Source organism: Pipra filicauda, unplaced genomic scaffold (assembly GCF_003945595.2).
Source record: "Pipra filicauda isolate LSUMZ 115617 unplaced genomic scaffold, ASM394559v2 scaffold10_size6260569_pilon, whole genome shotgun sequence".
NCBI classification, from domain to species: domain Eukaryota; kingdom Metazoa; phylum Chordata; class Aves; order Passeriformes; family Pipridae; genus Pipra; species Pipra filicauda.
In genome coordinates this window covers 3,580,805-3,601,332 of record NW_024103541.1, presented here as the reverse complement: position 1 = coordinate 3,601,332, position 20,528 = coordinate 3,580,805, and the positions used below count along the sequence as shown (strand labels likewise).

Below are 20,528 nucleotides of genomic sequence, written 5' to 3'. Positions count from 1 at the left end.
CACTGAACATGTGTTAGTTTTCACTTTTATTTATATATATATTTTTTTTTTTTCTTATTCTCATGGTCAGATGTGATCATTAGTGCCATTTCACAGAGGCAGAAGTAATAGAGCTTTTGTAACTGCTGTTAGATCAAAAGCACTAGCCTGGCCTAACTGAAATGAAGAGGATCTATTTTTTTCGCAGTGTGATTTATAAAAAAATATTTCTCTGTTGTAATATGAATAATGACTGTTCAAAATGTGTTATACTCTGAAAGGTCTTCAGGAGCAGCACTTCTTTAATCGGTCTTTCTTGCCACAAGATAAACTGAGTCATGAGAGATGATAAAGCAACAACTGCGAGTGCTGGAAATGTTCAGGGTAATTGCGAGGTAATCTCGACTACGCAGTGCTGTGTAAGAACAAAGCAGAGGATGACATCAGAAGCTGAAAGGATGACTTATTTGTTTTCTCTCAAGTCCTGTGTTTTCTTCCATTTCTCTTGCCAGTTCCTGAAATCATCTTTGTTACAAAGCTAATTATAGACAGAACAGCCTAAGAAAGTTACAGCTCAGAAAGACGGATAAGCAAGCGCAAGGATACCACTGGGACAAAATTATCCTTTTGTGCAAACCAGGACTCAGAAAGGGGGATTTTCTTTAAAACAACATTTGTTACCTTAAAGGAAAGTGTCAAATCAAAGTGAACAGGATGATTGATCAGTCTCCTAGTCAAACACGTAGCTAGAGTGATGGATGTTGCAGCCAGTTGAAAATGAGCTCTAAGGACAGTGCGAGTCCCCACAGCGGGTGTGGAAATGCGCTTTGGCAGTGTCGGCTCTCACAGAGTTGTTTCCTGAAAATCCATTTTAAGGAATTGAAATAAGAATGTTGTAGTGATGGTCAGGTATTATATTGATAACGGCTGTTACACACACTGAGCAACATCAGGTAAAAATCCATTTGAAAGGCTAAGTATTATACAGTTTGCAGTGATGAATGAACTTGAAAAAGGCTGGCTCTTCATTTAGTCTAGGAACATACTCTACGTGTCACAGCGTGTTTTACTGTTGATCTAGGATTTGTAGGTCATTAAGCAATGTGATTAGCTAAATTGTGTAGTTTATTCACAGTCTGTGCTGTGTACATGGAAATTGCAGTTTGCTGTGTTGTAAGACACGTATGCCTGGCAGCTGAAGAAGATGGTGATGAGGTAGGTGGTAATTAACATCCATCCTACTAAGAATCAGTCCTTTCCACATTTCATAGGATGGCTCAGACCTGTGGATGTTTCAAATTCACATCTCTTGCTGACCAACCTCTGCGCTGCTACTTTCCCTGTTTCTGTGGACCACGTTTGTATCTTTGACACCTCTGTGGTGTTCCCATACTGGTTTTATCCCATATAACCTTTTGGCACTCTCCTTACTCTCTTATATCCATCTCCAGACTCCATTCCCTGGACAAATTTCCACTGACACCATATGAACTATGGAAAGTCTTCTTAAATCACAGTTCAGGATGTCTGATAACACAGGTCTGCCAGTCTTTGGATGGTCCTGAGGACCTATGTAACTTGAGGGAAAGTATTCCAGTTGGTCTGTGGAACTCGCAGTGTCCATTGATAGCCCTGAAAGCACTCAAGAATTGGACTTTGATAAAACAATTTTAACTTTTATTTTCATTTTTTATTTTCATTTTCCCCCCCTTTTATTCCCAGTAGAGCTAAGGTACTCAGTGTAATGAGAGACAATTTTATCTGGGACTTCTAAAAAACTTTCTCAAATGGTTTGTGATGGTTTTCCTGGAAGGTGGTGTAGACCCTGAAGCAGTGTGGAGGAAGGCCCCCATGAAGATGCTGGTGGCTGAGCCAGCTGTGAGTCATGCAGCCATCCTGAGCACGCACTGAGGGAATTTATACCATTCCACATCATCACATATTCATTACAAGTAAGCTAAGTTGGAGCCACTTCTCTTGCCTTTGTGCTACCTTATTATTTTTAAAATCTGTTCTTTAAAGAAAGCAAACTGCTGTGCATGTGACTGCCACTGGTTGATTGCCTTTGGAGATGGGACAGTTTATGCCAGCTATGGTTTTCTTCACGTGCTGAGTATGGAAAAGCAGTGTGCTCCTCCAAAACACACACAGCCCTGCTGAAGGAATGCTCCTTCTCTTGGAAGGATTCTCTTGCCAAGAAGGAAAATGTTGAAAATTGCCATGACTTAAATAGGAGCAGACAGAGCTCAACAACGACCACTTCTGAAAGTGCTTCTTAGCAGCAGTGCTTGGTGATTTTAATGTGTCAATGCGGTCCTTGAAAATACCTTTTGCTGGAATTCAGCTGTAGTTCTTTCCAGTGAGGAGGCAGGATTTCCCAAAGAAGTGTTCAGCAGTGGGGAGTGGCCGTGGCAACTGGCCCAAGAAACTTCTTTAGCACTTGCCTTGTGTGCACATGTGTGTAGGGGCAAAGATGCCTGCAGGCAGGTGACAGGGCTTGGTCCTCCGGGAATTAGTGACTGTTCATCAGTTCTGCAACAAATCGAACATACTTATTTCAGATTTTGCACTGGCCCTCAAGATAGGAGAATCTGGCTGAACCTGTTCCCTGGTAGTTGTACAGAGTGTAAAAAGGGAGCTGCAGGAGAGCTTTTGAAATATTCCAGGAATGGAATATCCTGGGGAGATACCCATAGAATTGGGATTGTTCAGTCTGGGAAGGAGGCTTAGGGGTGACCTAATTGCAGCCTTACAGGACCTGAAAGGGAGCTGACAAGAAAGATGAAGAGAAACTATTTACAAGAGCATGTAGTGACAGGACAAGGGGGAACAGCTTCAAACTGAAGGAGGGCAGGTTTACATTAGATATAAGAAAGAAATTCTTTACTGTGAGGGTGGTGAGACACTGGCACAGGTTGCCCAGAGAAGCTGTGGATGCCCCAACCCTGGAAGTGTTCAAGGCCGGGTTGGATGCAGCTCTGAACAACCTGGGATAGTGGAAGGTGTCCCTGCCCATGGCAGGGGGATTGGAACTGGATGATCTTTAAGATCCCCTTGAACCCAAACCATTCTGTGATTCTACGATTTCCTCAGGCTTCATCCTCCTTTGAGAAGTCATCTGTCTCCTCTGAACTCTTCCTTTCCTTTTCTGCCACTTGCTTGTCCTTGCTGTTTCCATCCAAGAGTGAAGGCTTGTTTACACTTTGCCCTGCAGGACACTCTGGAAAATCAAAGTGGGTTCACTAGGCTACATGGATGTCTTTTGTAGGTACTTTATTGAAAATTAAAATGGCCCTAACACATTTTAGAAGTAAATGAAATCTGTGAATGCTGCATGAGCTGGCTCTAGATTTGATCCTGTTAACATCGAGACTGTCCAAACTTCATGCCTTTAATTCAGATGGAGTTTTGCCTATGCAAGGTCACAGAATTTCTTGGCAGCCCAGGGCTGAGAAGTTACGCTGGAGCGAGTTCCTATCGAGACCGAGATGTGCGGAATCAGAGTCCCCTTTCCCTGTGGCCAAGCGTTTCCTCCTACCGCAACCGAGCAGCTGTATCAATTTGGTTATTTATTTTTTATTTTTATTTTTTATCAGACTCCTGAGAACAGCAGATTTAGTGGAAGTCTGCTCCTAAACCCTCAATAGTTTCCCACACCCTGCCGTGCTCGTGCCGCCGCCGCGGGCGCTGCGGGGTCTCGGCGCTCCGGGAAGCAGCACCCGGCGTGTGTCCGACGGGCCCGGGTGGGACCTGCCCGAGCCGGGCAGATGCAGATGCAGCCGCGGGGGCGGGCGCGGTGCCCGGGCAGACGTGGCAGCGCCCGGGGCCGCCCCGGCGGGAGGCGGCGCCGCGGGAGCGCGGGCGGGGGGCGGCGGCCGCGGGAAGGAGGGAGGGAGGGTCCGGGAGCCGCCAGGTGAGTGGAGCCGGGGCGGCGGGGACACCCTCGGGCCGGGGGGGCACAAACCTGAGCGATGGGGACGGCGCAGGTGGTGCTTTGCCCGCTGGTCCCTCTGGCCGCGGCGTTGCGGCGGCTCCGTCGGGGCGGAGGCGGCGCGGGGTGAGGGGGAAGTAAACGGGGGAAAGAGAAGCTAAAGAATCAAAGCCATTGGGGTGGGGGGGCGGAGGTGGAAAAGGGGGCCCAAAAAAGGCAAAAAAAAAAAAAAGGGCAAATGAATGGGGGGGGTGTGTAAAAAAAAACCTTTAGAAAAAAAGGTAAAAAAAAATAAAAAAAGGAAAAAAGGTAAAAAAAAAAGGACAAAAGAAAAAAGTACAAAAAAAGGGGGGGGGAAGACAAAAGAAAAGTGGGGGGGAAGAAGGCGAAAAAACCTTTTAAAAAAGAAAAAGGAAAAAAAAAAAAGAAGAGGGAACAGGTAGTTGGAGCGCTCTCCGGGCAGGGTGGGCAGCGCGGTGCGGCGGCGGCCGCAGCCCTTGGCAGGGAGGTGTTGGCAACGCCGCGCCCTCTGCAAAACCGAAGCCGTCCGGCCACACCGGGAAATTGAAGTTGTTGGGGAGAGCCCGGGCTTGTTTCCCCACCTGTGGTGTTCCACAGCCTTCGTTACACTACAGAGATATGTGAAAACATAACGAGCTGGTGCAGTAAATGAGTAACTGGGAATAGCCAAGAGCTGCTCTGTGCGGCGTTACCTTCGTTGCAGTGGTAGCCGCTTTATTTCCTTCTACTTCCCGCCTTCCTAAGAGTCGCCTAAATTAGGTGTTTTTAAGAACTTGACCTGGAGAAGAGTTGGGGGGATTTATTAAAACTAAAGTGCTGTTGGCTGCTGGGTCCCTTGAGGGAGGGAGGCTTTGGAATTACCTCCTCTGGCAAGGACAGAGCCTTCGGAGGTCGTGGGACCACACGCAGTTGTGCTTGGGAAGGCGTTAACCTTTCCTCTTAAAAATCAGCCAGCTGTTGAGTAGCTCAGAGGAGCGACGCTTAGCTCAGAAATAGCTTTAATGTGATTAATAAAATAGTGCTTTGAAAGGATGTGGAGGGCACAGAAATTTGATCTATAGGAATCTGGGTTTGTAATTAAATATAGAAGTGTTGCAGGGAAAGGAGATGAGCCTTTGTAATGTTTTTGCAAGGTTTGCTAATGCTCTTCTGCTCTCTTGAATGCTAAATGGTATGGAAAGATTAAAACAGCCATTCGTCTTTAATTTATAGACTGGTAAGTGTATTTGGCAGGAACTTTAGGAAAAATAACATCAATTATCTCCCAAGCTAGAGGCTCACTTATATTAAATTGTGCCTGTTTGGTTTATTTGGCCTGCTGGTGTGTATAGCAGAAAAAGCTTCCTCAGGGTTGGTGACCTGGATAGATAACAGCACACAAAAACATCGCTGTGCTGTTCAGCAGCTTAGGAACCACGCTGCGCTGGGACAGTACTGCATGGGGCAAGAGAGGGGCTCCTGCCACAAGGACTTTTCACTTGCAGACCCTAAATTGCAAAAAATACGAGCATGTTGCATGGATCGGGTTGTGGCTGCGTGTGCAGCGGCCGTCCTGGCATGTTTGTTCAGCTCTCGCTTCTGCGCTTTGTACCCCCTCCTGTGTTTGCTTCGGTTGCCTCCTAGGGATGAATGGATCCATGCGTTGTGGAGGGATGTAAATAATTACAGAATTGAGTAAAAAGATTTCAGGCAGTTGGAAATGCCACAGAGGAGCAATAGCGGAGAGGCAATTTCCTGAGATTGTGGAGGAGAAAGATCTTACACCGAGGTGAGCAGGAGCAGGGCTGAGCAGAGAGGGCTCCAGAGCACAGGGCAGGAGATGGGTGTTAATGCAGAGAAAAAGGAAGGAAATGGTGGGGTAAGGGGATTTAAATGTCTAGGAAGGTAGAATGTCTTGCGAGGTGTGTTTCAGGTCTGAACTCCCTGCGTGCAGCCCTTCTTTCTGTATTTTGCAAGTTTCAGGTGGGTAATAGGGTGTATCAAACCTACACGTGGTTACACACTGGGCACGCTGAGTGAGTGGCTTCAGCCACTCTGAGCCACTGCAAGGGGTCAGGGCCATGTCCTCCTGGGGTCCCTTGGTGGAGTGGTTTAGGAGAGCAAGGGGCTGCAAGGCTGCAGCCTCCCTGTTTTCCTGCATCCGGACAGGATTGCTGTGGCAGACTGGAGTTTGGATGGCCCCAGTGACTGCTTTACTGAGTGAAGTCTCTATTGAGGAAGGGCTGCACTGGGGAATCTTAGGAGAATATGGCTATTCAGTTGTAATCTTTTTTCACGTTGTGTATTTTCTTCCATTTTTTATTATTGTGGCTATTTGCATAAAAACACGAGCTTGGTTTCTTTGGAGTTTATCTGCTCCTGCTGCTTTTGCCCTGCTTGAAGCCCCAATCTCTCTGTAACAGCAACCATTTATGATATTGTGAGGGGTTATTTGCTTCAAAAAATGTGGAGGAAGCAGCAGGGAATCAATGAACTCTTATAGATTTGATGCTGCTTAACTGGCCACGTGGGCAGGGCGAAGAAAAACCTCCTGTGCTGACCATTGTACCGCAGCTGTAGGAGACCTTCTGCAGCTGAAACACAGTGGTGGAGCAGCATCTGCTTTGGGTATTTACTATTGGGTATTTCAAAGTAGGGTAATAAGGGCAGGATGGTGAAAGTGCTGATCTGGGAGCTGGGATTCAGACTGATGCAGAAATCCTGAGTGACACAAAGCAGTGTCTGTATGTCTCTGTCCCTGTGCAATAGGAAAAGTACATTTCTGTGGGTTGCTTTGTCTCCACAGTTTGCAAGCTTGAGGAGTCAGAGATTCCTACACTGTGCCCATAATTAATTTGGTCTCAGGTAAGGTGTCCAGCCATTGGTACAAGCCTTCTGTGATCATGGTTGGTTCTTTTAAGCATGTAAGCTCAACTTACCAGGAAACTTACCATCCCCAGGAGAGCCAACGATCCAGACAAACCTCCCTCTCCACAGTCATGGAGCTTGCTCCCCTCTGGCTGCAACCCTCTTTGTCTTGCTTAGGCATGGTGTAGCTGTACTGAGGAATGGCCAAAAAGGCTCTGTTGACAACTGGTAAGGGAGGCTGTGGGTGGCTTGTTGATGGCCCTCACAAGAAAATTTGGGGGAAGTTAAGACTTGCAGCCAGCTGGAGGGAGGTGTACAAATGTACCCCTCTATTATTAGAGAGAGAACTCAATTTTAAAGACAACCTGATGAGAGAAGGAACCAGCAATTTGCTCCAGTTTCATCTCTGCATCGTGCTGGGAGAGGGGCAGAGTGAGGTAACTCACTTCTCAGGGGTGAGGTTACATTGGCAGGACCCTAGTCTGCAAAAGGTACAGCTGGAGGAGATGTGATCAAGGCTGTGAAGTGATTGGTGGTGCTGGGAAGTGAATAATCCATGTGTCCTCTGTCACTGGAGCACGGGGCCATGCAATGAAATTACCAGGCACCAGATTTAAAACCAAGGAGAGGAAATGCATTTTGCAGGCAACACACAGCGATGCTACAGGATGCTGGGGACGCCAGGGGTGTGGATAGATTCAGGAAAGGCCACCAAGGGCTGTGGTTCAGCATCTGCTGTGAGCTGCTGTTGATTCCCTGTGGGTAATGGCCTTGTGCTTTGGCAGACTGAGAAAGCAGCAGTCGTGTCTTCTGTCTTTCCTGCTTTCACAGTAAAGTGCAATAAAACCATGAATCTTCTACAATGGAGGATCCCGCACTGCAGGAATTTGACTGAGAGGAATAGCTGACTTTCCACTTGGATCGGCCTAGCCTGTGATTGTTTTGGAGCTGTGCATTGGGCAGGCGGAGCCAACACGAAGGATATGATGTTCAGCCTGAATGCTCCCCAAAGTGAGGGTTATGTCCAAGAGCTCTTCCATGAGGAAGCACAGCAGGTATGTCAGAGAGCCATTTCCTTTCCCAAATTTCCATCTCCATGGTCTCTGCACTCCTCCTGGTCACCTCTGTGGGAATCAAACAGGACCAAAGTAATGACACTGCCCTTTGTTTGGATATGTAAATCTGAGGTGTATTATTTACAAAGGGAAAGAGGTCAGAGGGAGCGGTTGCCATAGGAAAACTCTCATTTCCCTGGAGTTTCAGGTCTCAGTTCCAGCAATTCTGAAATTCACTGTGCCCCCAAGTACCAGAGTCCTGTGTCTCCTCTAGAAACAAAGTGACCTTATCAGAGATGACTGTGATGGGAAGACCATCTTAATCTGCTCTGTTGGTCCCAGCTGGTCTTACCTGGTTTGTCATCTCCTGTAAGAGACTTCTCCCATGCACCAAGGATCCTGCTTGCCTTAGTGGGGTGTTTGGCAGGGACAGGAGGAGAAACTCAGTACAGCTGCAGGGTCTGTAAAGGACCCTTGAATGATGGTTTTGGTTCATGTAATGGGGTTAATTCATTGAGCCTGAGTGGGACTCTGTTGCTGCTTATCCTACAAGAATATAAATAGGGTATTGCAGGGAACATTCTCTTTCAGGGCCCAGGGATCCCAACAGCCCTACTGCCCCTTTATCTTAAAGGCAGCTTGCAGCAAAGGGCTGCCTTAGCAGCTGTTGGTGGCTGTCCCACTGTTGGTGGCTGGCTGTGGCACCACTTCTGCAGCCTGCCCTTAAAACATGAGAGGTAAAACCAAGGCTTTGCTTTCTCTAGGTATCTCAAACAGAGACCAAGCCCTGGTGGAAGATCCAGCTGTTTGTATGGGAGCCGGTGCTTTTTGGAACATGGGATGGCGTCTTCACCTCCTGCATGATCAACATTTTTGGAGTGGTTCTTTTCCTGAGGACAGGATGGCTCGTGGTGAGTGAGTGCTGACTTGGCTGGACGTTTGAATAGACATTTTCCTTCACACCTCCTTACTTACATCACCACCCAAGTGTTTTGGATTCTGGGCTGTTTGTTGTAAACATTGCTTATGCCCTCTGGTATTTTGTAGCTTTTGAAGAAGTTCTGGTAAAATGTAAAGCTGAAGTGGTTTTTGTGAGTGGTTTCCTATTTTAGCTTTTGGAAAGAAAAATTAAAACACAACAAACAACCTTGACAATGAACAGGGACATCCTTGTGTTGTATTGTCAAGACAGAATAACCACTTTTCAGGTGAAGTGTATCACCGTAGTTCACTGGAGCAGATCTCTTCTAAATGCATCAGTGATTGAGTCCCTGATTTCTTGAACAGGGAGTCCTCAGTCAGTTGAAATTGTCATTGCTATCAAAGAGAATTTCAGTTCTGGATCCAGAATAATATCTCACTGAGAGTCAGAGCCTGGAAGAGTGTCCCTGCTCCCCTCATGATGAAAAATGTTGTATTATCCCTTAATATTTCCTCTTAGAATAAGGAAAGCTCCCCCAGGGATGGATGGGATTTGAGCTTCAGGCAGAGTTCATGTCACAGGCATGAGTTAATGTCACGGGCATGGTGAACGCCTTCCGAAAGGACCAAGAGGACACTTTGTATTGAAAATTACTGCTCTGGAGGTGTTGAGGGGAGCTGCAGTCATTGTGTTGAAGAAGTTGGGATGATTTTCTACCTTCCTTTTCCTTCTGATTTTATTTCCTCCACATCTCCTTTGAAAGTAAGTTATTGCTGGACCAAACACAGATAAAAATAAAGCCAGTAAATAAAAGAAAAACTGAACCAGCTGGAAGTTAGCATGAAAGGGAAGGGAGGAGAAACTGAGGTTGGCAGAGAGCTCCCCTGGCAGAGGACAGTCATACATCGAGCTGTTCACAGTCAGGCTTTTGCTATAAATTTCCAGGGCTGGAGCCCGGGCTGTTGCAGCTTTGCAGTTGCAGGGGACCCTAATCTTGCCTGAATGTTGACAAGGATAGTTGCTGCACTAACCCCTTCTGGCGCATGCATAAATAAGCATCAGCATTTAATGGGGGCTTTTTTTTCCCACTTTCTCTGCTTGCTATTGTTGCTGTGAGTCCAGCCTTCCTCCTCGGGTCTTGATGTTAACCCTTTCTTCTTTGGAAACCATTGGATTGCCCATTAACTAACTGCTGCCATAGCCTTGTATCACCAGCACTTTCTGGAAAAGCCCAAGGCTACATGAATTGCATATTTTTGCCTTTTTTTTTTTTTTTTTAACTGAAGCATGTCAGATTTATTAACCCTTTAACCTGAGGGTAAGCAGTTGAAAAAAAAAGAACAATTGTCCTTTTAAAAAGGAATATGGAGTTGGAGTGGGCTGTGGTGCTGACCCAGCCACAGCTGCGTTTATGCTGCATTTATAGCAAACCTTGGCTCTGTTCCCCACTGACCAGATAACACCCCTGTCAAAGGCAGCAGGATGCTGAACCAAAATAGGATTTTATGATGATAGCAACATCCTGGATATGTTTCTTTTTTTTCACAAAAAACAGAAAAGAAAAAAAAAATCTGGGATTTCAACCAACCCCAGAGCAGGGAGGCAGCCTTTTAGTGCTGGTGATAAACAAACCCCATCACGGCTAGTGTGACCTCAAAGATGAGCACTGCTGGAGCAAGGCTGGAAAGGGGGGATGTGGACATGTCCTGTAATATGAGTAAAGGCAGGGAAGGGAAGCCAGACCTTAACAGTGCTGGGCACTGGAGGAGATTTCTGATTGCTGTGCGCTGGTCTGAGTGATTTGTCAGCAGAGGAAGGTGGGCTGGAGCACGAGGGAGAACTTCTGACCCTGGAAAAGAAATTACAGCCGTGTGCGAGGGGGTAGGAGGGTGGCAGGATCCCGAGCTCAGAAGAGGTCCTTAAGTGCTTTTGGAGGTGCTAAGCACCTTCTCCTTCTGAAAATCCACCTCTAAATGGCAAACCGAACACCCCAAAAAGTGGGTTATGCTGGCCCTTCACGCTGCCAACAGGGACCTGCAGCTGTGTTTGTTCAGAGGCTTTTGCTCTATACCCCACACTGAGACCGTGGCTGGTGCAGCAGCTCCTCCCGGGGCCCTCCCTCTGCCGCAAGCAGGAAGGGCTGTTTTTTTTTCAGCGGGGCTGAATCCTGTGCACAAAACTCCCCCGAGCCCATGGAGGGCGAGGGCCACCTGTCACTCTGTGTACGTCCCTCAGATAAGGACTGGCATATGCTGGTTTATGAGACTGTTATTTATCTTCCATGCTGTGTTGCCTTTGGGGTTTTGTTCTTTGGGATCTCATTGTTTGGGAGGATCAGAGCTTTCAGAGGTAAATTTTCTGAAAAATTAAAATACGAGCTTGGTGCTGTTAATAAATCAGCTTTTGCAAATCCCAGGGGTTCAGTTTTGAAACTACTTTTTGTTATTAAAGTGTTTTGTGGCTTTTTTAAGCATGTCATTCTAAACCACGCAAGTAGGCAGCGATCCCCTGCCTATGGTGGCTGAATCATTGTTTGACCTCATTCCCTTTAAACCAGAGGACAAAATCAGTGATTCATGGAGAAGTCTTGTGCAGGGCTGAAAGTTGGATACAATGGTCCTTGTGGGTCCCTTCCAACTCAGCATATTCTGTGTGATTCTGTGACAGAGCAGAACCAGCTCATGTAAAGGTCTGCTGAGCCCCAGGCTGAGACAGGTTTACATCAAAGGGGTGCTAATAGGAGCTGTAAACTTGGCAATCAGTTACGTTAATTAGACAACTAGAGGTATCTGTGTGCATTTCTTTTAATCTGTAATGACTCCAGATTCATACATCACTAGTGACTAGAGGCAGGTAGGTCCTTTTTCTATCTCAGCAGAGTTGGTGTGAATTGATCTTTATTTGATTATTTTTTTTTCATTCCAGGGAAACACTGGCATTGTAATGGGCATGTTTCTGGTGTCCTTTGTCATCCTGGTTGCCCTGGTGACGGTTTTGTCTGGAATTGGAGTGTGTGAAAAGTGCAGCATTGGAAGTGGAGGAGTCTACTCCATGATTTCTACTGTCCTTGGAGGTCAAATAGCGGGGACCATTGGCATCCTTTACATTTTTGGCCAGGTAATTTGAAAAAGTTGTTTAAAGAAAATTTAGAAACTTTGCAATGCAGGTATTAATCTTTGCTTTCCTGCCTCATGAAGCAATGCTCCAGGTAAAATCTGGGTAACACTTCACTCTGCTGAGCAACATGGGAGGCCACCACAGGGAGCACTCAACCCCACTCTGCTCCCCAGGAGTAAGCTTGTGCATGACAATGTGCTGTCTGGCAAGAGTCACAATGGTGGAGGAGTTGTGTGTCTGAACAAGCCATGCAGGACATGTTCTCCCATCCCAAATTAGCCCCATTGCCAGGACATGCCCTTGCTGGCGGGAGACTGAAATAAAACTGAAGTGGGAGAGTCAGGGTGGCCACCTAAAGCTCAGTGAGCAGCTGTGGGCTGGCAGGTTGGCCTTGGTGTGCTCCCCATGCCCTTAGGGACCGGGCAAGCCTTGGCTGCTTCTCTGCAGGAGCCAGTAGAAGTGGAGCTGGTGTGGGAGGAGGGCTGGGCAGTGGTAAGTGCCACTTCTTGTGAGCCAAAAGTCACAGTTCTGGATTTTCTGAAAGATCCCAAGGACCTTTCATGGTGGTGAAGCACAAAAATACACAAGTAGTGCACATAAAGAATGGAAAATAATCTCTTAAACCTGCAGTAACTTAACCCCCTCCCCCTATAAAGACGTTATGAACAGTATAAAATGTGGTGAGCAGAGAAGCATTTTTATGGAGGTTTGTTTTTAACTGACTGGTTTACAGCAATCTCCAAAACCCCTTAATAACCCCCAAACCAAAAATAATCCCCTCTTCTCCTTTTGCTCCAGATTAAAAGCAAGTGTCCATAAAATACAAACTGAACCTTGTTACAAGCCAAGATATGGAAATGGGCCACACATGAGAATCCTTCCTGTCATATTTTCCACTCCTGCTCTCTGAGAGGACCCTGTCTGGGAAAGCAATCAGGTTGCAGCCTGTCCTGAGGGTCATAAAAGCTGGGCTGCGGCAGCGCTGGCCCCTGTGTAGGCATCTCATGTGCACGGGGGAGTGTAGGGTGGGAGCTGGCAACTCAGTTAAGAACTTTGCCTGCTCCCAAAACCTGATGCCTTTCCCTTCTTGGCTGTGCTTTTTGCCCAACGTGCTTTGCACCAGCTGCAGGCTGCTCCCCGGTACAAGATGCTCGTGGAGTGCTGTAACTTCTATCATCAGACAAGCCCAGCCAGAAGTGGAGTATTCCCTATTCCCTACTCTGACTGGGGCAAGTGGGGAATGCCTGGTCACGTGCTGCTGATGCAGAGAGTCAGGGTCTGGTTCCCCTGATCTGTGCTAGTTGTCTACCTATGATGGAAGTGAATCCTTCAGGATGTCCAAGGTGCAGGTGTCTGAGTCTGGACAGGTGGATGCCCTGCACCTTGCTGAAAACCACACATGAACCTGCATCTCCTGGATAGACCCAGATTGTTCTGAACACCCTCAGTGGAGGAGTGCTGGGTCTGTCCAAGGTGGGGGATCTGCAGTGAATGAGGGGTCTGCTCCACTCTTGCTGGCTTGGGTGGGGGTTTTCTCCCATCCAGGCATGTGGGAGCTGTGCTGCACATCCCTCATCTGTGAACAGGGATAGTGGGGTTGCAGGACCCAAGCTCATACCACTCATGTCAGCATGCCAGCAAACCCTGAGTTGGTTTTCCAGGGATGCCATGCACTGGAAAGGGTTGTTGCTGAAGTGTCAGCTAGTGGGAACCTCTAGAAGGAAATGTCCTGGTATTTCAGATTGCTATCCCACAGTGGGGTTTGAGGCCCGAGCCTGTGTGCAGATGTCCTGTCCTGCAGACTCTCAGCCACCCCGGGCAGAGTGCGTGTCCTGCCCTGCTGCAAGACAAACAGGCAGCTTTCCCTAGAGCTTGGGGGGAGGCACAGCTTGCACAATGTGCTCTTCTTTAAAGTGCAGGCTCCGTTCCAGCAACAAGATGGGGAGCCAGTGAAGCATCTTTTTTTACATCCAAACTAAACATTGAGTTAAAAATAACCCCTGGAAGGCAATGAAGGGGCAAACAAACTGCAATTCTTCAGACAGGTGTTGAACCGGGACCCTTTCCTCCAGAGAAACAGAAGAAGAGAGGAGACGTAGAGGTTGACTCATCCTTTTCTCCCTCAGAGAAGCCAGTGTGGTTTCTCCTGGAGTGTTAATGGAGGGTAAATTTTAAAGCCAGTGGAATGTTGCTGCGGGGCTAACACCAATCCTTCTCTGTCTGCCCAGGCTGTAGCTATGCTGTCCTAGAGCAATAAGGTTCAGTCCCTGTAGGCCAGAGTAACATCAAAAGCATTGTATTGTGGCAGCAAATGTCTGTTTGTCTGAACAGAGATCCCCAAGCCTGGCATGGGGATTCCTTTTCTGCCATGGGGCACTCACAGAGCCCTGTCCCTCAGTGTGTTGCAGGTGCCATGTACATCACTGGCTTTGCAGAGTCCATTGCAGATGTCCTGAGCCTCAGCAACATCTGGGCAGTGCGTGGGATCTCCCTGGCTGTCCTGTTTGGCCTGCAGGGGATCAACCTGGCTGGGGTGAAATGGATCATCAGGCTCCAGCTCCTGCTGCTCTTCCTGCTGGCTGTTTCAACACTGGACTTTGTCATTGGGTCCTTTACACACCTTGATCCAGGTAAAACTGGGGGTTTATTGCATTGAGGTCAGGAGGTGTTAATTTCCTGGGGTTTTCTCATCATTTGGGTTTGTGAAGTTACACACACTTGGGCAGAGGTAGAGTTCAGAGCTTCCAGATGTATCCCTTGTCCTTTGGCACTGATCTTTTAGAGGCAACCAATAATTTTGCAAGGAAGTAAGTATTTCCAGAGCATGACTGAAGATGTCCTATAATTTAGGTGTTTAACCTCGGGAATTCAGCTCTCAATGTGTGTGCTTGTTGTACTGTAGTCAGAGATTTTCTAACAACAGAGAGTATCTGTGTTTGCAGTTGCTCTTTGTTGCCTTCTGCTGCCTAACTCAGCATTAAGCATTGTGCCCATGAAAACGGAGGGTTGTGACTTTGAGATAAGAAGATTTTCTCCTGGAGTCCTCTGAGGTCACTTAGACCCTGCCTGTGCTGGCTGTGCCACCAGTGCTGGCCCCAGGCTGCACACCACTGGATCTGCTGTCCAGGGTCATGCTGGGGAGATAAGGAGGGAGCTGGGTGAGGGCAGGTGACTGCTTGGGTTTCAAGGAGCTGTGAGTGTGAGTTCTCCTGTTAACTTTTCCCAGACTGAGGTCAGCCAGCAGTGATGGCTCCAGCTTGGGCAAGGCAGAGGTTCAGTGCAGCCCTTCTCGCACCTCAAGCCCCCTTCCCCTCCCTCCGTCTGCGTTCCCAAGAAGTGTTCGCTGGGAAACACAACTGAAGGCGTGGGTTGTTGCTGTGGAAGCAGCCTACAAGTGCCGCAGCAGCCACTCCAGCAATAAGTGTAATTAGCTGAGTAAACAGAAGGTGTCACCTTTTTCTTGGCTTCCTCTGTGTCCAGCAGCACCTTGGGGGGTTGCAAGTGACCTCCTACAGTGAGTTTAAAGGAAAGATCTTCAGTTTTGATTGATAGCTGTGATTCAGCCGCTGAGCCAGGTGGCAGGAGGTGAGTCATGTGGGTACTCATAGCACTGATGGCACTGCTGTCTTTCATGCTGCTGTTTTGTTTCGTGCTGCTGGTACAGTGTGTGAGGACGATGTGGCACGGCACGGGGACAGAAGCAGCTGCTCCCCTGTAAGACAGAGCATTATGGAAAGACACTTATAGAAAGAGCCTTATGGAAAGAGCCTTATATTTAGCATGTAAGAAATGCCCCAAATGGAAGCCTGTGAAAGTTTCAGCAGTACTTGTGAATGAAAGTGAAGCAAGGACGGTTGTTGCTGTGGCCTGTTTTGCAGAGAAAGCAAATGAGCTGCTCCAAACAGCTGTGTTTCATTGGAAGTTGTTTTCTAAAGTAAATGGAGGGGTTTTGCATTTTGGTTGTGCTCGTAGGAGACCTTTATGATAGTAAAGAAAAATGAATACTCAAGGTGAGGCCTGATGGTAGGAAAGTGAACATGGCCCCAGGAGGCGAGAATTAGAGGAATGCAGACATCAGCAGGAAACATGCCCAAGTTGAGGTCAACATAGTTGTCTTTGATTTCCTCCACTGGTGAGCACTATGTCATTTTCTTCTGACAGAAAATAGAGAAAGGAAGGGAAACGAGGTGGCTGAGCATTGCAGATGCTGCAGTTTAGCCACAGCTGACCAAAGAGAGGAGGGCTTCCAGTGGGTGGAAGGACATTGGGCTGATGGTGGCCAGATCCAAGCCCCAAATGCAAGTACCCCAGAGCAGTTCTGCCCATACAGTGGGACCTGCGGCCATACAGCTGGCAGGGAGAGTTGAGGGTTTCTCTGCTTTCACAGACCGCTTCCCGGTGAGAGTGCGTTTTCCCTCCAGGCTGGGCGGTGGGATCCTCTCGAGCCCTGCATTTCCCCAGAAGGCCTCTGAGTGGTGTGTCAGCACCAACGGTGAGCGCTGGGCTCTGAGGAGCCTCCTCACGCTGTATGGATGGATGGATTCTTCTTTCCAGTGCAATTGCCCCCACCAGCAAAGCATCCCTCCTGCAAGAGGGCTGCAGGTGGGACATGCAGGTGTCAGTGAAGCTTCCTCCTCAGAAGCCAGCTGATGGCAATGGTGGAGTGCAATGCATCAAAGCCCAGCACTTGGGGAAGCATTTGAGACCCCTTTGAGGTGAGCAGTCCACTAATCATCTCTCCACAGCCCTCACAAGCATGCAGTTGTTTTGAGTGTGGTTCTGTGGCTGCAGCGGGGACTGAGCGTGCAGGGAGAGGTAGTTTTTGAGGACAGACCTCTGAGCTGGATTTCAGCTGACATCTTTTCTGGGTTGTGTCCTTTTTTTATGGCAGGTTTATGGGCTTTCAGTTCACAGCCTCAGGTTGCAGTCTCGGAACCTGTAAAATGGGCCATGTGCTGTTATCCTGCCTTTCCTGCTCCTGTCATGGCAGCCTTTTCCCTCACTTAGTGCTTCCAAGTGCTGCACACATACCAAAGGACCGCACATCTGCCAAGCAGCAGTTATTTGGATTTAAATAATCTCCAGGAATGCCTGTCCATCTTGAAGGTCTTAACCGGCTGCCTTTGTGTGGTTGCTCTGGGTGGAGTCCCCTGCTCTTCTCCCTGTTCCCGCAGCTCACACCCAGGCACACACCAAATCGGATATTGTCCAAGCACTCACTCCCTTCCTGTGGTTTGCCTTTATTTTTAGTCTGAGGACGGAGCATGTTTACACAAAAGGGGGCTTCTCAGCAGGGCTTCCCGCTGCTTTTTCTCCTTTTTTTCCTCTCTCTTGCCGTGGCTTGCTCCCGCTCCAAAGCCAGCCAGGCTCCTTCAGTCTGGAGCTGGGGCCGGAGGAACTGAGCAGCTCCAGCAGACAGGGAATGCTCTGGGTCGCTTCTCCAGATGCTGCTGACCCCGCTGGGACTGCCGGCTCCCTGCCAGCCTGCCCTGTCCCTCTGTCTGGCCCCGAGGGCTTTGCTCCTTTCCACAGGCTGCCCGCAGGATGGGGTGGGACTGGCTGATGTTTTGGAGTTAGTCCTAAATCCTCCCTTGGCTCCAGCTGGCACTTCCCCTGGGGCTGGGTCACAGTCCCAGGCTAGGATCTCAGCCAAGGGTGGGTAGCGAGCAGAGGAGCTCCCTGTTCTGTCTGAAAACGAGCCTCATTGAGCTGTCTCTGGCCACTCATCTTAAAATTCAGGCCCCCTCCATAAACAGAGACCCCAATGGTCCTTCCTTCAGACAGAAGACATCTATATTCTCTTTATCCCTAGGCACAGGTTACTGTTTATATCAAACCTAACACAGGTGAATTGAAATCAGTCTGTGCTCAACTTCTCAACCCATAAGCAAGACCCAGCACTTGCTACAAATGTTCATAGTAGCAGGGATTTTTTGGCTTGTGTACATCTGCATTTTAATCCTGGAGGTCCTTACCTCAAAATCAGCCCAAGTTATTCTGGGAGGAGCAGTGAACGCAGAGGAGAGGATGCTCCTATCCCTGACCAGCTCCTTAGAACAGTATGTGAAACTTTTTGGCCTTTTCATGTCCCGAACGTTAGAGTCACGGAAAAAGAAGATAAGCTGTCCGTTAATGCCCACTCTTTTATTTTCCTAGCATATCTCTGCTAATTTTTGTGTAGGGTGACTCCCAAATACTCCCTTTCAATTAGGCGCCTGCTTTCCTGTTTTGGCAGTGGCTCCCAGGTGCCCTGTTAAAGCAGAGCGGCTGTGGGAGCGCATGGGGGGCGATCACTGGGAGGAGGGCTGGTGTTAATTTGGCTGTGCTTTGATGGAGAGATGAAAGGAATCACAACATGAGCAAAAGGGGCCCGACAGCAGCTTCTTAAATGCCTGGGGGAGAAAACAATAAATTATTTTGTTGGTAATTCAGTAATTGTGTCCCCTTGGGCTGGGATCCCCCCTGTCCTGCAGCAGACGGTACCATGTGGCTGGGGCAAGCGTGGAGCCTGTCTGTGTGGGGCTAAGCCCTTTCCTCCTGACTGGGAAATCTGAGTGGTTCATTTCTCAGGGGCATAGGGAGGTTTGAAAGGCATGTTGCTGTCGGGGTGCTTCTGCTTGTGATTATTTTCCATGCAAACCACATCCTTCTTGTCACCCACTTGAGTTTTAGCTTCCCAAAGCTGCTCACACAGAGCCCAGAAAACTCATTTATCATCTTCACTTCTTCCTCTGAGGGCAAGTGCTTTGGAAGATTCATCCCCCTCCAGTGTTCTGTGGCTGAGCTGGAGAGTTGATGCTCTCCTGCGGGTACCACTGGTGAGGAGCTGTGGGAGATAAGCTTTGCCTGAAGCTGCTCCATCAGACAAAGAACCTGCAATTGTTAAAGTGATTTATGTATATAAACACTCCGGTGCAAAGATCTCTCAAATGGTGCCTCTGGGGCTTTGATGGACTGAATTAATTAATTATATTCCCCCATATGTAATATGAAAATGATCAAAGCATCCTAGTCAGGGGCTTTTGCTCGACTCTGGGTTGTTTTGTTTTATTTTTGGGTGCAAGGGGGTGTGCCCCAGTATCATAAGAGAGGGTGCAGGAAGGATGTGTGTGTTAGAAGATGATCTGTAGCTAATCCCAGAGGCTTTATCCAGGCCGATTGTTGACTTCCTGGCCTGAGACACATCTGGAAACTGGCATCAAATTCCAAATAGAAATCACTGAATGAGTGGCAGCAGGAAAAAAAAAAAATCTCACTTTGCTACCGAACAAGGTAGATACCATGGTGAATAAAAGCAGGAGGCTGCTAATACACTCGTTATTTATTGAAAACATGGGATTGCTTTTCCCAGGTTTTTCCAATTATAGTGCATTGAATGGCCCTGACATCACTCTTGAGCTGGGGCCAGCCTATTCAACAGTCTGGCGAAGACATTTATTAACTGGTTACCTGCCAATTGTCTGGGCTGGGAGCTGGGGGACAGATGTGTTTTGAAAACTGATAACATTGTTAGAGGCCTTATTTAGATAGTGAGAGGAAAGCTACAGCGCTCTGTCCAGGCTCTCTGAAGTAGGTATTTAAAACAGTTTATTTAAAAAAAAACAACACCAAACATTAGGTTGAGATGTAACTCTGCGGGTTTGTAGGTAGGTTTTCACGGTGTTTCCTTGCTGGAGGACATCCAGCAGCAGTCCTTTGTTGAGGAGCAGCAGTCTGACTTGCTGACAGGTGTCAGCTTGGGGTGTCAGTAGAGCTGCTGCACCCCAGGGGCTGGGACTGGCATCCCTGTACCCTTGCTCTGCTGAGACCAGGCAGGATTTCTGAGCCCATCGCTCTGAAGCATCTCTCAGGAGGTGGGTAAGGAGGGGAGGAGAGCTCTGGGTCTGCAAGTCCCTGCCCTCCTTCACCCACTGGGCTGTGCTGGTGATGGATGCCACATACATCTAATCTGCTCTTAAAAATTTCCCGTGATGGATCCTTTGCTGCATCCTTGGGGACCCTGCTTTAGTCACAGCTACGTCAGCTAACCCTCTCTTCCTGCAGCCAAAACCCACTATTTTGAGTCTCTTGAGGACCTGGGGACAATCTGGTGTCCTTCCTTTCTTCACTGAACCACCTTGCTTGGAAGACCTCTGGTGTTCCTCTTCAGTCTTCTCTTTTCCAGGCTGCGCCATCTGAGTGGCCATGTGGGGCATGGGAGTGAGCTGCCCTCTGCCACATGCTGCCAAGGATGAGGAGGGTCCTGGTGTCACTTGAAACCCTAAGGCATGGTACTCCGTGGTGGGACCAGCTGGCCCAGATCCATTCCTGGAGCAGGAGAGGGTTTGCTGAAGTTGTTACAGGTTTAAACTTGCTTAATAGGTACTACTGCTCCTCGTTTATACAGGGGATTTTGTACACATTGTTTGGTTTAATTATTTGCTGTTTCCCTGCAAGGCAATTCTAAGCTCATCTTCCTAGAGCTTGTAAACAAATCCTGAAATACCTCGACTGGCTTTGTCCCCTGCCAGATGCTGCCTTCATGTGGGCTTTCTCCACCCATTCCTCCCATAAAGCCTCCTGTGCAGGCTCTCTGCTCACCAGCAACTTGTTTAATGCTAGAGAACTAATAAAACTGACTGGTTTGAGAAAGATATATGTATAATCTCACAATCTC

The 20,528-nt window shown here is 48.1% G+C and overlaps 1 protein-coding gene across 1 annotated transcript in view; it reads left to right on the top strand.

Annotated features, from left to right (window-relative positions):
- Positions 1-7,613: 7,613 nt before the first annotated feature.
- SLC12A8 (solute carrier family 12 member 8) overlaps positions 7,614-20,528 on the top strand; it is a 47,773-nt gene continuing 34,858 nt past the window's right edge. The window contains exons 1-4 of the mRNA XM_027723563.2: positions 7,614-7,833; positions 8,598-8,744; positions 11,681-11,872; positions 14,271-14,502. Of these exons, the coding sequence (XP_027579364.1) occupies positions 7,762-7,833; positions 8,598-8,744; positions 11,681-11,872; positions 14,271-14,502 (643 nt within the window). The 5' untranslated portion in view covers positions 7,614-7,761. The remainder of the gene's footprint in view (positions 7,834-8,597; positions 8,745-11,680; positions 11,873-14,270; positions 14,503-20,528) is intronic.